This window comes from Saitoella complicata (assembly GCF_001661265.1).
Source record: "Saitoella complicata NRRL Y-17804 unplaced genomic scaffold SAICOscaffold_2, whole genome shotgun sequence".
NCBI lineage: Eukaryota > Fungi > Ascomycota > Saitoellomycetes > Saitoellales > Saitoellaceae > Saitoella > Saitoella complicata.
Window position 1 is genome coordinate 110,074 of NW_017566993.1, and position 11,800 is coordinate 121,873.

The window sequence follows — 11,800 nt, forward strand, 5'->3', positions numbered from 1 at the left end:
ATTCAACACCGAGAAGCTTATTGTGGGTATGGACAGCGGGTTGGATATCGTTATTTGAGTACACAAAATACATGAGTGAAGTTCACCTTCGACGTGAACTCACGTTGCTGCGGACGTACGCCTGCATCCCCCTCTCATACGACGTCACCCCAGATTTTTAAAGTTGCACTCCCGGGTTTTCTCGAACTCACCACCAGCACCACCAAAAAGGATGTTCACGATCAGAAGGATCTTAACACCAGCGATCCGTTCACCACTTGGCTCAGCAGGTTCTCTACGTGGAATCATTAGCCTCCACCAAGTACAAAAAGTCGCACGCGAAGAGACAGCCCTGAAAGCAAACACCCTACGCGACGCCAACATCCGGGCAAAATTCATCAACTTTGTCGATCCCAACGGTGAATTCAAAGCCAAAAGACCTCTCTCTGAAATCCTCGGCACTTATGATACCACCCAGTACACACTATTCAATCTCACACCCTTGGCGGATGTTCCGACGTGCAAACTCATCACGCACGCAGAATTCGAAGCCAAGAATACCGAATTAAAGAAGGAGAAGAAAAAGAAGGAATCATTCAAGGAAGCTACAGTAACATGGTGGGCAAAACCCGCCGACGTAATGCGGTATGTGAAGAAAGCCCAACAGTGGCTGCAGGACGGAAGCACAGTCGAATTTAGGATCACATCCAAGAGGAGGAGCGGGGGGAGGCAACCGCATCCGCCAGCTGATCAAAAAAACGAGTACCTTAAGATGGTGCGTGACGGTCTGTCAGAGGCTGGAGAAGAGTGGAGACCATATGCCGGAACTATAACCGCAGTTGATCTCGTCTGCTTCTTCAAACCCAAGTCCGGCCCTCAACTCGAAGCCTCAGCAGAAGGCGAGGCTGCTCAATCCTCCGCTGATGGCGAATCAGCAACACTTGCCACCACCACTCAACAGCCCGCAGCCAAGGAGGTGGAGTCCAAAGGTTCCAAACCCGAAAAAACCGCCTACCAATTCCGCAAAGAAAAGCGTGCAGCCGAAGAAGCTGAACGTCGTGCTGCAGAGGAGGAAAAACTGCGGATCGAGAGGGAGCAGATGCAGATGCAGAGAAGGAATAACTCGTTTGGGTGGGGTAGTGGGATTGGGGGAAACTTGGGCGGTGGTGGATGGAGTGGAGGTAACGGAGGATATGGGAGGGGTGGGACCAGGGGTGGAGGTGTGAGAGGTGGAAGTGGAGGAGGGGACAGTGGGGGTGGGAAGTGGCCTTCGTGGTGATTGGGATTCATATGGGAGTTCAGGAGTACCAAAAGTTGATATTCATATCTTGGAGACACCAAAATTTGAACACTACATACCACCACTCATCTTCAAACTCAATTCCTCGCCCTTTTCACATCCCTCCCCTCCCCTTCGTCGACGAGGAGGATAACCGGAGGACAAGCACTGGCCGTGACTATAATACGCGAGCGCAGCGGATGAGCACGTTTAACCGGCTACCTATGTATACGTCTATGAAAAACGGTTGTGAAGGACGGGTTTAGCCAGTACGCGGGAAGCATGTTTGAATGAGACCAATGTCACTTGGCCTCAGCGTTGACCAACCTCTAAGGTTGATATCGTTATCGGTGACCGTTTAAGTGACTGACAGATACCAGGGCAATACGGTCATGTAAGTGGTGGGTATTGCACAGGCGCGATCGCGAGCTGATGGAGACCTGATGGAGCCTGATGGAGACCTGATGGATTGTATACCATGGCAAGTGCAGTGGTCAGAAGACAACGATGGCACTGGGAAGATGAAGCTGAGACGTCTGAAACCTATAGCATTCACCCGTTGCTACCAGATCGCTAGGCGGGAGTGATATTAATAGCGACGTTGACATTGAGCGTACGCGTGAGAGCGGAACTGGATCTTTGGCCGTGAGTGGTCAATTAAGATTGGGATTTAGCGAGCCGCAGTCGTAGCATGGGAGATAATATCCAACCCGAAGAAAACTATCGTCTATCCTCCCATCCCTGATGCTCCAGACATAAGGGCTATAGACTGATCATTGGGTGCTACGCTCCGGATCCACTCATCTAAACCTTATGGCCATATAGTATCTATGCATGACAGACTCCCAGTATCGATATCGAATCTCACTCCCCGTACCTCCTCACCGCTTAATCTGCGAAAACAAACCCCCCTTAAACCAATCCTTCCCCTCATCGTCATCCTTCTTCTTCTTCATTGCGCTCACCAACTCCGGATTCACGAGCTCAATCCCCTGTTTACTCCCCAGCACGACACTACTCGCCAACCCACTCGTCTCTCTTCCCCCAATCACACTCTTCATCCCGCTTGCATTCGCAGCGGCGAGGCGGGATAAAGTGGACTTCGATGCCTTTGCCCTCGTCCGCGTATCGATTGCCGCGGCACGAAGCTTCCCGAGTCCCTCGGCGTTAATCATCCCCAACCCCTCTGTCTCATCTCCAAACCCAACCTCGACCTCCTCCCCTCCAAACTGCACCCGATTCTGCAACTTCCGTAGCTCCGTAACCGCAAACGCCTCCTTCGCCTTCCTAATCCTCTTTCCACCCCTCTTCTTCCGGACTGGATCGTCGGGTGCTGGTAGTGCTTTAGGTCCTTTGCTCGTTGGTGGTTCGGCCAGTTTCTCGAGTTTCTCCTGAACTTGCTGGAGGATGGTTTGTCCCATGCTGCCGTCGGGGCTTGATCTTGCGAGGTCGACGCGAGCGGCTAAGAGGAGTTTCGCACTCATGATTCGTTGTGCTTGTTTCCGTACGTCGAGGGGGCAGGATTGGATGACTGGACTGTGGTATAAGAAACCTTGTTGTCTTTCCCGGACATTGCTTGCGAGCCCGAGACCCCGTGCTTTCGTACCGCCGAGGGAAGGGATGTTACAGGCGGGGATCTTGGCGAGACCGGAGAGACCACCGGTTTGGGAGATGAGGTTTGCGGCTGTAGAGGCACCCAGAAGCGCAGCGAGGTTAGGCGCGAAGAAGGAGAGGCGGGAGGAGACGTATGATGTGATTTTCTCTCTTGCTGCACGGAGACGGGTAAAGACCTCGCAGGCGCTCTCCACAGTTACGAGTTTGTCGGGTGGTAGGGGTGTCCCTGTCGTTGTTGAGGAGGTGACGGTGACGACCATGACTGTTGCTGAGGGAAGGATTGATTTTAGGTCGATGGCGGTAAGGTCCATTTCGTTTCGGATTGCTTGGACTGCGGAGACGTACATCACTGGATCTGGGACGAGTTGTTCGAGTTCGGGGAATCGTGGGGCGAAGTGATCCCGGATGAAGCGGAGAACGAGGTGGAGATCGTCGGAGAGGGAGGTGGTGAGGGAGTTTGCCTGAACGATAAGGGCGTATTCCGGGTCTTGTTCGGGGGAGCCGTGGAGGGTTTGTCGGGGGTTTGTGGAGAAGTGGTCGATACGCTCGAGGACGGAGTTCAACTCTGATGAGTCTATGAGTTTCGCGATACTCCGTACATCATCGACGCCTTTGACATCGACCTCAAATAACTTGTTTTCCTCATCCTTCTCTGCGTCCATCGCATTCCTCGCCGCAGCTTCTTCATCCAAAGCTTCGTCGGCGCCGGTATTGAGTTCTTCCTGCTCCACCTCATCATCATCAAAGTCCATCAGCAGCTCATCGGCGAGAGACATTACCGTATTTTGTGGGTACCCTGTAACGTAGACGTTTTACGCGTTGATCCGCTCCTGCTACTTGGCGTGGCACTACAGCACGCCCAACCACCAAGCTGAGCGTAGCCTTACCGCTATGAACGACGACATCGTCGGTGACCTGAACCTCCTTTCACACAATCCAAACGACCAAATGGATCTCTCAGGCGTAAACCTCACTACAATCATCAAGCGGCTCGAAGCTGCCACTTCTCGTCTCGAAGACATCGCCGATGCGGGTCAGTCTGCAATGCGGATCACGCACGAGGCGCGTCAGGGAGTGAGCGATGGGAGTGTTGTCGGTGAGAGGAGGGAGAGTGATAGTTCTTTGCAGCCGACTGAGAGTAGCCGTGCTGGGAGTTTGCAGAGTGTCCCGTCTGAGATGCCGAAGGAGCCAATTGTTGTGGAGGAGGATCCCGCGAGCGTCAAGGCTTACGACGAGTTGTTTGATATCGTAAGGGAGTTTGTCGGATATGCTAGCGAGATTGGCGGTGAAGTCAAGGACCAGGTAGGGCAGCCGTACCGTCTTGCTTTACGTTGCTGACATGGGTGTTCTACAGGCCACCTCCGTCGACGGCATCTTCGAAGCTCAGCGTGCCTACCTCCTTCTCGCGACCAAGGCAAAGAAGCCCGACATGACTTCTCCTGCATTTGCCGAGCTCCTCAAGCCCACCCAATCTCCCCTTCAAGACGTCATGAACATCCGCGAAAAGAACCGCGCGTCGCCGTTCTTCAACCACCTCTCAGCCATCGCCGAGGGTATCCCCGCCCTTGGTTGGGTCGCCGTCGAGCCCACTCCTGCGCCTTACGTGGGTGACATGAGAGACTCTGCGCAGTTTTACGCCAACAGGGTTATCAAGGATTGGAAGGAGAAAGAGGGTGGGTCGGCGCATGTTAAGTACGTGCAGACCTTCCTCAGGTTGCTCTCGGAGTTGCAGAAATATGTGAAGCAATGGCACACGACTGGTGTTGCTTGGAATCCCAAGGTAAAGTCGTTATCGAGTTGTGCCTAAGACACCACTGACAACATTTGACAGGGCGAAGAAGCATCCGCTCTCCTCAACAAAGCAGCCGCTCCGAAGGCACCAGCCGCTCCTTCCGCACCAGCAGGCGGCGCACCCCCTCCCCCTCCTCCCCCTCCTCCACCAGGCTTCTTCGATGCCCCGGCACCTGCTGCCGCTGCTCCTGCGGCCGACATGAACTCCGTCTTCGCTCAACTCAACCAAGGCGAGGGCATCACCGCCTCCCTCAAAAAGGTCGACAAATCCCAAATGACCCACAAGAACCCCTCCCTCCGCGCCGCCTCCGCCGTTCCCGACCGCGCGGAAGGCCGTAAGAGCCCTGCACCCCCCGCGAAGCCCCAGGCATTGCAGCAAAAGCCGAAGAAGCCAGCGAAGAAGGAGTTGGATGGTACGCAGTGGATCATCGAAAACTGGGAGAATGTTGCGGAACCCATGGTTATCGAAGCGGAGATTAACCAGACTGTGTTTATTGTTGGATGTACGGGTGTCACAATTCAGATCAAGGGGAAGGTTAACGCCGTTTCGGTTGCGTCGTGTACGAAGACGAATGTCGTTGTTGACTCACTCGTTTCTTCGTTTGATTTGGTCAAGTGCAAGTCTTTTGCTCTTCAGGTCCTCGACAAAGCTCCTACCATCATCGCCGATCAGTGTGATTCTGGGTTGATTTACTTGTCGCAGCAGGGTTTGAATGTGGAGATCTTGACGAGTCAGTGTTCGAGCATTAACATTAATGTTCCTGGAGCTGGTGAGGATGGGGATTATGCCGAGAGGGCTGTGCCTGAGCAGTTTAAGACTGTGATTAAGAATGGGGCATTGGAGACGATTGTTGTTGAGCATGCTGGATGATGTGGTGCGTGGAAAGGGGGAGGAGGAGGCATAACCATAGATACCATGAGTTTGGAGATAGTTTTGAGGGAATATATGAGTTTGGATATATCTTGATGGGTTTCACGTTCGCGTACGTTACATGACGTAAGAGCATCTGGTACGAACAATTCCATATTTTTTATCCAGTCCATGTTCCATGATGCATGTCGCTATTTTTAGTATCATGCACCTCCTCGAAATTGATGTAACGACGAACTCGTACAACAGAAACAACCCCACCTCGGCCCTTTCAGCTCGGAGAACTGCTTGAAGCTATTAAAACCCTACAAAAACTTACGAAAGAACATCCTGGTTATGACTCGTACCGGTCTCCTTGTGATGGGCCCTGCGGGCTGCGGAAAGGTTTGAGGATCGTGAACGAGACTTAAGGACGAGACTGACAAGCATGATAGACTACTTTTTGCGCAGCACTGATGACGCATATCAAGAACTCTGGAAGAACAGCACATCTCGTCAATCTTGACCCGGCGGCGGAGCGCTTCGAATGGGAACCCACAGTGGATATCCGTGATCTCATTTCACTGGACGATGTCATGGAGGAGATGGAGTACGGTCCGAACGGTGGACTGATATACTGCTTTGAGTTCGTCTCCCCAGCGGGAATTATGGGAGTTTATCGCTGACTGAATGAGCACAGGTTCTTGATGAACAACCTTGACTGGCTCGACGAGGAGATTGGCGACTTTGAGGATGACTATTTGATCTTCGACATGCCCGGCCAAATCGAATTGTATACACACGTTCCTGTTCTACCATCGCTTATCAATCACTTGAAAATGAACCTCTCTTTCAACCTCTGCGCAACCTACCTGCTGGAATCACCATTCATCGTGGACAGAGCCAAGTTCTTCGCCGGAGTCATGAGTGCAATGTCAGCAATGATCATGTTGGAGGTACCACATGTTAACGTTATGTCGAAGATGGATCTAGTGAAGGGTCAGGTTACGAAGCGGGATATGAAGCGATTCTTGGATCCTGATGCACTACTGTTGACAAACGACGTGAACGAGAAGACGAACCCAAGATTTCACGAGCTGAATCAGGCGCTAGTACAACTCATTGACGATTTCCACATGGTCAGTTTCTTGCCGCTGGAAAGCGGGGAAGAAGAGAGCGTGGCGAGGATTTTGAGTTATGTGGACGACGCAACGCAGTGGGCCGAGGGACAAGAACCAAAAGAACCGAAGGATGCTGTTGAAGATGAAGATGTGGATGCGGACGCAGGACCGGTTGAGTTCTAGACACGATCGTGAATGAAGCACACCAGTCGTTATTGTGATGGGCACATGTGATATTGACCATGATCGATTGCAATGTTGGTGAGGGTGGTGGTGCAAGGGTGGTGGAGCGAGGGTGGTGGTGGATGGTGGCGGCCGAACATCGGTAGGCGTTCTCTTCGTTCGTCTTGGTAGGTCTCTGTATACACGCAATGAATCTGGATGCCATTCAGCATACGTAGGTAACTAGGTATTCGACACGTGTGCGTATGCGCATTATCGTCACGATGTCCACGGTTCTTTGCTCAAAAGTTATCATTTTCACCGATAATCCCAAAAACACCAGTGATCCCAAAAGCTCTAAGAATATAGACCGCTCTAGCTACTCGCACATCCCTCAACGAATGACACTCCTCATCTCATCCTAGGCCTATCGTACACCACTCTCATCTCTTCATCATTCCAATTGCCCGTTCAGTTTCAATCCATAGCCGGCAACTCAACCGGCTTGTACAAAATCGTGGTAACATACTTTCGATGATACCTAACCGTCGCACTTGTAGCAAGGACATTGTTCTTGATCGAACTGGCCGCCAGATGATTTAACACGACATGATTCGGGTTCGGCAAAACACTCGCGTCCTCCTTCAAGTAAGAATTCGTGTTGAGAATGACCTTTTCGAGATGAGGTGGGAGCGAGGGCGGAGTTGGATCGGCGTCTTGTTCGGAGGTGATCGAAGAATGGGAGGAGGATGGGGAACCGTGGGAGATAGATTCAGTGTGAGTGGTTGTTGGGGGTGGGGAGCTCGGTTCAGGGGAGGCGTCGGCTTCGGCGGCGGCGCGTTGAGATACGTCGAAGGCTTCTTGGAAGAAGGCGGGGATGTCGGATGTGTATTTCTCCTTCCGTGGCCGTCTGGGTTTGTGGAGTTGATTCGATGGCTGTTTTCCCGCATTCCTTACGGCGTTCAAGTCCTTCTGCGTAACTTCGATGTAGTTGAGTAGATTCCCGGAGGAGTCAGTAGCTGTTTGTAACTCATTCGACAACTTCCACTCATCATCCACCAAGAACTTGAGACGATGCGCACCAGGCGGTAAATGAATCACCGCTGAGAAATCATGGACGGACTTCGTGAGCGGGATATTGATGCGCCAGTTGTTGAAGGTTCCGATTACGCTGACTTTGTGTGCGTGGCTACCGGACCATTTGATGAAGGTTGGGACGGTGTTGCCGTCTTCCTGGAGGTTTGCGTCGATGGAGGTGTCGTCGTCATCATCGACGGTGCTGGAGACATAGCTTGCGCGACGGGAGTCGGGAGGGAGGATCATGCCGTGGACGTCCTCAGTTACGGCACTTCCGGCAAGCGCACTACCCCTCATCATGTTCATCCAGTCACTCGGGTATCCGCCGCCGAAACCGCCCGCGTTTCCGCCTAGATCCATTCTCTTGCTGAATGCATCCTCGAAGGATACCTTCCCGTGTCCTACAGTGGGGGAGTGGGACGGGGAAGACCGCGCTGACGCATCGGTGCCAGAGCGAAGACGAGTATTGAGTGATTGTAGGACGGCTACTGCTGACGGTTTCTCATTTGATGAGTATGAGGATGACGATTCTTGGGACTGGGCACGGGAGTCCCGGGGCTTGCCTGCGCGAGCGTGCTGTTCGGCGGAGGTTGAGTTACCCATAATGTTTTAAAAGAGTGTGAGATCCGCGCTTTGTGTGTAGTAGTTGAGGAGGGGTGTATGCTGTTTGATAGGTTCGTTCGTCCTTGTCTTGATGTTGTTGAGGATTGTACGAAGTCCTGGACCCGCGGGGGAACCTCAAGTGTGGGGTCATACCCAGACCGACACTGAAGAGTCTCGAGGCGAGTTTCTCTTATGTCTAACACTCTTTCAGGATAAGGGGTTCGCCATGTTTGTATTTTACTTGACATATGATGTAATGCCATACCCCGGCCGACTCTCGGATGCTACACCCAGGATTCTCCCTCGACGCTCAGACCAACCCTCTCCCTCGAAGATCAATCAGGGTGAAGTCAGGTCATCTTATCAATCACCTATGCTCCTTCATCGACAGCAATGGCTCGCCCAACCCGAATAGACCTCCATACTCCGACCCGCGGCAACCTCCGCAATACCGCCGGCGTCGGCATAGCCCTCGCCCTCCTCGCAATCCTCATGGGTCTTCTTGCACACGTCTCCGAACCTCTCGCACCAGTTCCCACCGCCGCGGCAATTCAAGTCGCGAATGCCGCACATAACGTCCAGGCGGGTATGTTGAAGTCCGATCGAGTTGCACCGGTCGTGCCAGGGAGCGTTGTGGAGAAGGTCGGTGCGGTCTTGGAGCCGCATACTGTACCACAGCCTGTAGCTGTTCCGCCTGTCCCTCATGCTGCAGCGGTGGGTGGTGCGGGTCCGGCGGGTGGAGTCGGTGTCGCACACTCAGTACCAGCAGCGGTACCAGCACCAGTTGCACCTGTGATGCAACCAGTCTTCGCAGAGCCCCTTCCGCAAAGCAATCATCCCGCCCTCCCCATTGCAAAAACGGAACAGCCTGATGCCCGCGCACCCTCCCTTGCTCTCTTCTCACTCCCTAAACTTAAGACTATGGGGAAGTGGATCATCTGGCCATTCGGCGTCCTGATCAGCGTGCTCCATGTTGTCTTCCGCCCCGTCACGGTCATGGTACAACTCGTCTGGGCCGCACTCATGGCTCCAGTTCGGCTTCTCGGTGGGTTCGTGGGAATGTTGTATCCCGTCTACATTTTCCTGGGCTGCGCCGCCATAATCGGACTCATCATCGGTGCCTTTGCCGCGGTGGGCGATGCACTCCTTTACACAGCCCTCAACCACATCCTCCGCACAGTCTCCATCGTCGCCAAGAATGTGTTGGCGACGTGGGGATGGAGCTGGGAGGAGGAGAGCGGAAGGCCGAGTACGCCGACGGATTTTCCGGCTGGGTATGTTACACCCCCGAGACCGTTTCCGAGGAGTAGTGCTAGCTGGAGCGGAGTTGCGGGTGGAGGTGGACAGGGTGCGACGAGTCCTGTGCAGACTATTCATGAGGAGGAGGAGGAGGAGGAGGAGGATGAAGAAGACGTTTGGAGCTCGCCCGTCAGTCCGGCTATCGAGGTCAACCGAGGGGCTACGGGGTCGGGGATGAGGACAAGGAGAGGGAGTGGACGGTGGAGAAAGTGGGAGGACGAAGATGAGGATGAGGTTGATGGTGAGAGTGGGGGCTATGAAAGCGAGGAACGCACACAAAATTCGAACAAGGACCAGAGTTATTGGCGGAGTGTTGAGGGGGTTTCCGACCGTGGGAGACAGAGGATGGGGATTAGGACACTTCATCATGGATAGCTATCGCCAGCTGGATCTGAGTTCATGAATATGAAAACTGAAAGTGCATGGGCCTCGAAATGAAATGCAATGCTTATAAGCTTCCGCGCTGTTACTATTTTTGGCGACCTCAGCTCATCTCGGATGCATGCCTGGAGCGGACCCTACAGTAATTAGCGGTGACGTCCGTGCTTTCTCCCTGGTCTACCTCGGACCATCCTGAGTCAAACGGTGAAAATCGAACTCGACAACAAACAGACGCAGTTGGGTCAGGTAGCCGATGATCCCCGTTGTGTAATCTCGTTAAAGGAGACACGGGATGCCAAGGTCCTTTCAGCTCGCTTCATTGTGCATGCTCGGACGTTATCGCGTTCTTTGACATCTGCTCCTGTGAATATGATAAATACCTCCGGGTGCTCCCACTGTAGCATACACCCCGTCCTTTTTGCAATCGCAACACCTTGACGATGTTGGCTACACTTCTTCAACTTTCGACTCTTGCCTCCTTGGCTCTCGCTTCTCCATTGCATTCATATGTGAATGCTACATCTTCGAGCTCCTCTGTGACGAGTTCGAACGTCGTGCTTACCGCCAGAGCACCTGTCAACACTGGTCCTGTCGGCCCCATCGCTGACCTCCCATCCACCACCACTTCCTCGTCCTCCTCCGCCTCTACCTCCTCATCCAACTCCGCGTCGTCTTCTTCCGCCACAATCAACTCAAACCTCACCTCCGGCGCCTACTGCCCAACAAACGGCGGCAACCAATGCGCAGCATCAGACGTAATCTCCATCTGCGCAAACCACACCCAAGTCCTCCTAAACTGCAACGACGTCCTCGGGGGACTCGGTGCCGCGGCATGTGTTTTGACGTCGGGGAATGATATTGCTGTGGGTGCTTGTCAGGTTGGAGCTTCTAACTACTCTGCGGGTAAGAGTACTGGACCGATTTTGAAGAGTTCGAAGGGGGTGCAGGCGATGGGGTTGAGTAAGGTTGCGGATACGGATGAGGATGAGGATGATATTACGGAAGATGCGCTTCCGGGGTGGAATGATCCTGATGATGGGGCGTATGATCCGTGTACTAAGACGGTCTGCTCGGAGCTTGAGAGTTATGTTGTTCTTATGTGCTTCAACGGTATGCCACCCTCTCTGTCGTTGTGAGAAGCAAGTGCTGATGGCGTGGTGATATAGGAACTGCTTACCCGGTCAACTGCAACGACGCCCTCTCTACTTCTTTCGGTGGTGCGACCTGTATCAACTGGGGTGAGAGTGGACAGGGTGTTTGCGAGTATGCGAATGCGACGAACGTTGTCGGGAACGGAACCTCGGTTAACAGCACCACGAGCTCCAATGCAAGTGTTGTTGCTATTCCGTGAAAGATGACATTCTGGATGTGAACACTTTATATAAGGGACCTTTCCTGTCGATCATGTTGACGATAGGAAGGAGCATGTGCGTATAAGCGTGTGTATTATTACGATAGTTGGTATTTATTATGATGCATTATACAACTTACAGATCAAACATTGTCTGTCTCATTTTCCCACGCCATATGCTCACTCCAGAGTATCCCTATATCTCAACATGAGCCTTCCAGAAAAAGAGGTGTGCAATATTATAACAATCGCCGCAACCCATCCCTTCACTTCCCCCCTCTTTCGCAGTCCTC

The 11,800-nt window shown here is 53.0% G+C and overlaps 7 protein-coding genes across 7 annotated transcripts; 5 read left to right on the top strand and 2 right to left on the bottom strand.

Moving 5' to 3' along the window:
* The first annotated feature begins 193 nt into the window (after positions 1 to 193).
* Positions 194 to 1,343, top strand: SAICODRAFT_16675 (uncharacterized protein). The gene has a single exon (XM_019165686.1). It carries the CDS (start codon positions 212 to 214, stop codon positions 1,256 to 1,258), a length of 1,047 nt encoding a protein of 348 aa, XP_019026729.1. The 5' UTR covers positions 194 to 211; the 3' UTR covers positions 1,259 to 1,343.
* Positions 1,344 to 2,139: 796 nt separating this feature from the next.
* On the bottom strand, positions 2,140 to 3,648 carry SAICODRAFT_33022 (Nop domain-containing protein; the record flags this gene model as incomplete). Its single annotated transcript, XM_019168255.1, has 1 exon — positions 2,140 to 3,648. One exon carries the CDS (start codon positions 3,646 to 3,648, stop codon positions 2,140 to 2,142), a length of 1,509 nt encoding a protein of 502 aa, XP_019026730.1.
* Positions 3,649 to 3,820: 172 nt separating this feature from the next.
* SAICODRAFT_23021 (uncharacterized protein) lies at positions 3,821 to 5,534 on the top strand (the record flags this gene model as incomplete). The annotated part of the gene is made up of 3 exons (XM_019166668.1): positions 3,821 to 4,174; positions 4,227 to 4,652; positions 4,704 to 5,534. 3 exons carry the CDS (start codon positions 3,821 to 3,823, stop codon positions 5,532 to 5,534), a joined length of 1,611 nt encoding a protein of 536 aa, XP_019026731.1.
* A 244-nt stretch (positions 5,535 to 5,778) lies between these two features.
* SAICODRAFT_28728 (GPN-loop GTPase 3-like protein fet5) lies at positions 5,779 to 6,967 on the top strand. The gene is made up of 3 exons (XM_019167210.1): positions 5,779 to 5,918; positions 5,969 to 6,159; positions 6,214 to 6,967. The coding sequence occupies exons 1-3, from the start codon at positions 5,871 to 5,873 to the stop codon at positions 6,815 to 6,817; spliced, it is 843 nt and encodes a 280-aa protein (XP_019026732.1). The 5' UTR covers positions 5,779 to 5,870; the 3' UTR covers positions 6,818 to 6,967.
* Positions 6,968 to 7,273: 306 nt separating this feature from the next.
* SAICODRAFT_52433 (AMPKBI-domain-containing protein) lies at positions 7,274 to 7,504 on the bottom strand (the record flags this gene model as incomplete). Its single annotated transcript, XM_019169142.1, has 1 exon — positions 7,274 to 7,504. A coding segment is annotated over one exon (231 nt), but the record flags the coding sequence as incomplete, so codon positions are not given.
* Positions 7,505 to 9,292: 1,788 nt separating this feature from the next.
* On the top strand, positions 9,293 to 10,207 carry SAICODRAFT_28729 (uncharacterized protein). The gene has a single exon (XM_019167211.1). The coding sequence runs from the start codon at positions 9,398 to 9,400 to the stop codon at positions 10,148 to 10,150; it is 753 nt and encodes a 250-aa protein (XP_019026734.1). The 5' UTR covers positions 9,293 to 9,397; the 3' UTR covers positions 10,151 to 10,207.
* A 175-nt stretch (positions 10,208 to 10,382) lies between these two features.
* Positions 10,383 to 11,679, top strand: SAICODRAFT_149140 (uncharacterized protein). Its single transcript, XM_019165534.1, has 3 exons — positions 10,383 to 10,402; positions 10,467 to 11,266; positions 11,323 to 11,679. Exons 2-3 carry the CDS (start codon positions 10,597 to 10,599, stop codon positions 11,505 to 11,507), a joined length of 855 nt encoding a protein of 284 aa, XP_019026735.1. The 5' UTR covers positions 10,383 to 10,402; positions 10,467 to 10,596; the 3' UTR covers positions 11,508 to 11,679.
* Positions 11,680 to 11,800: the final 121 nt, after the last annotated feature.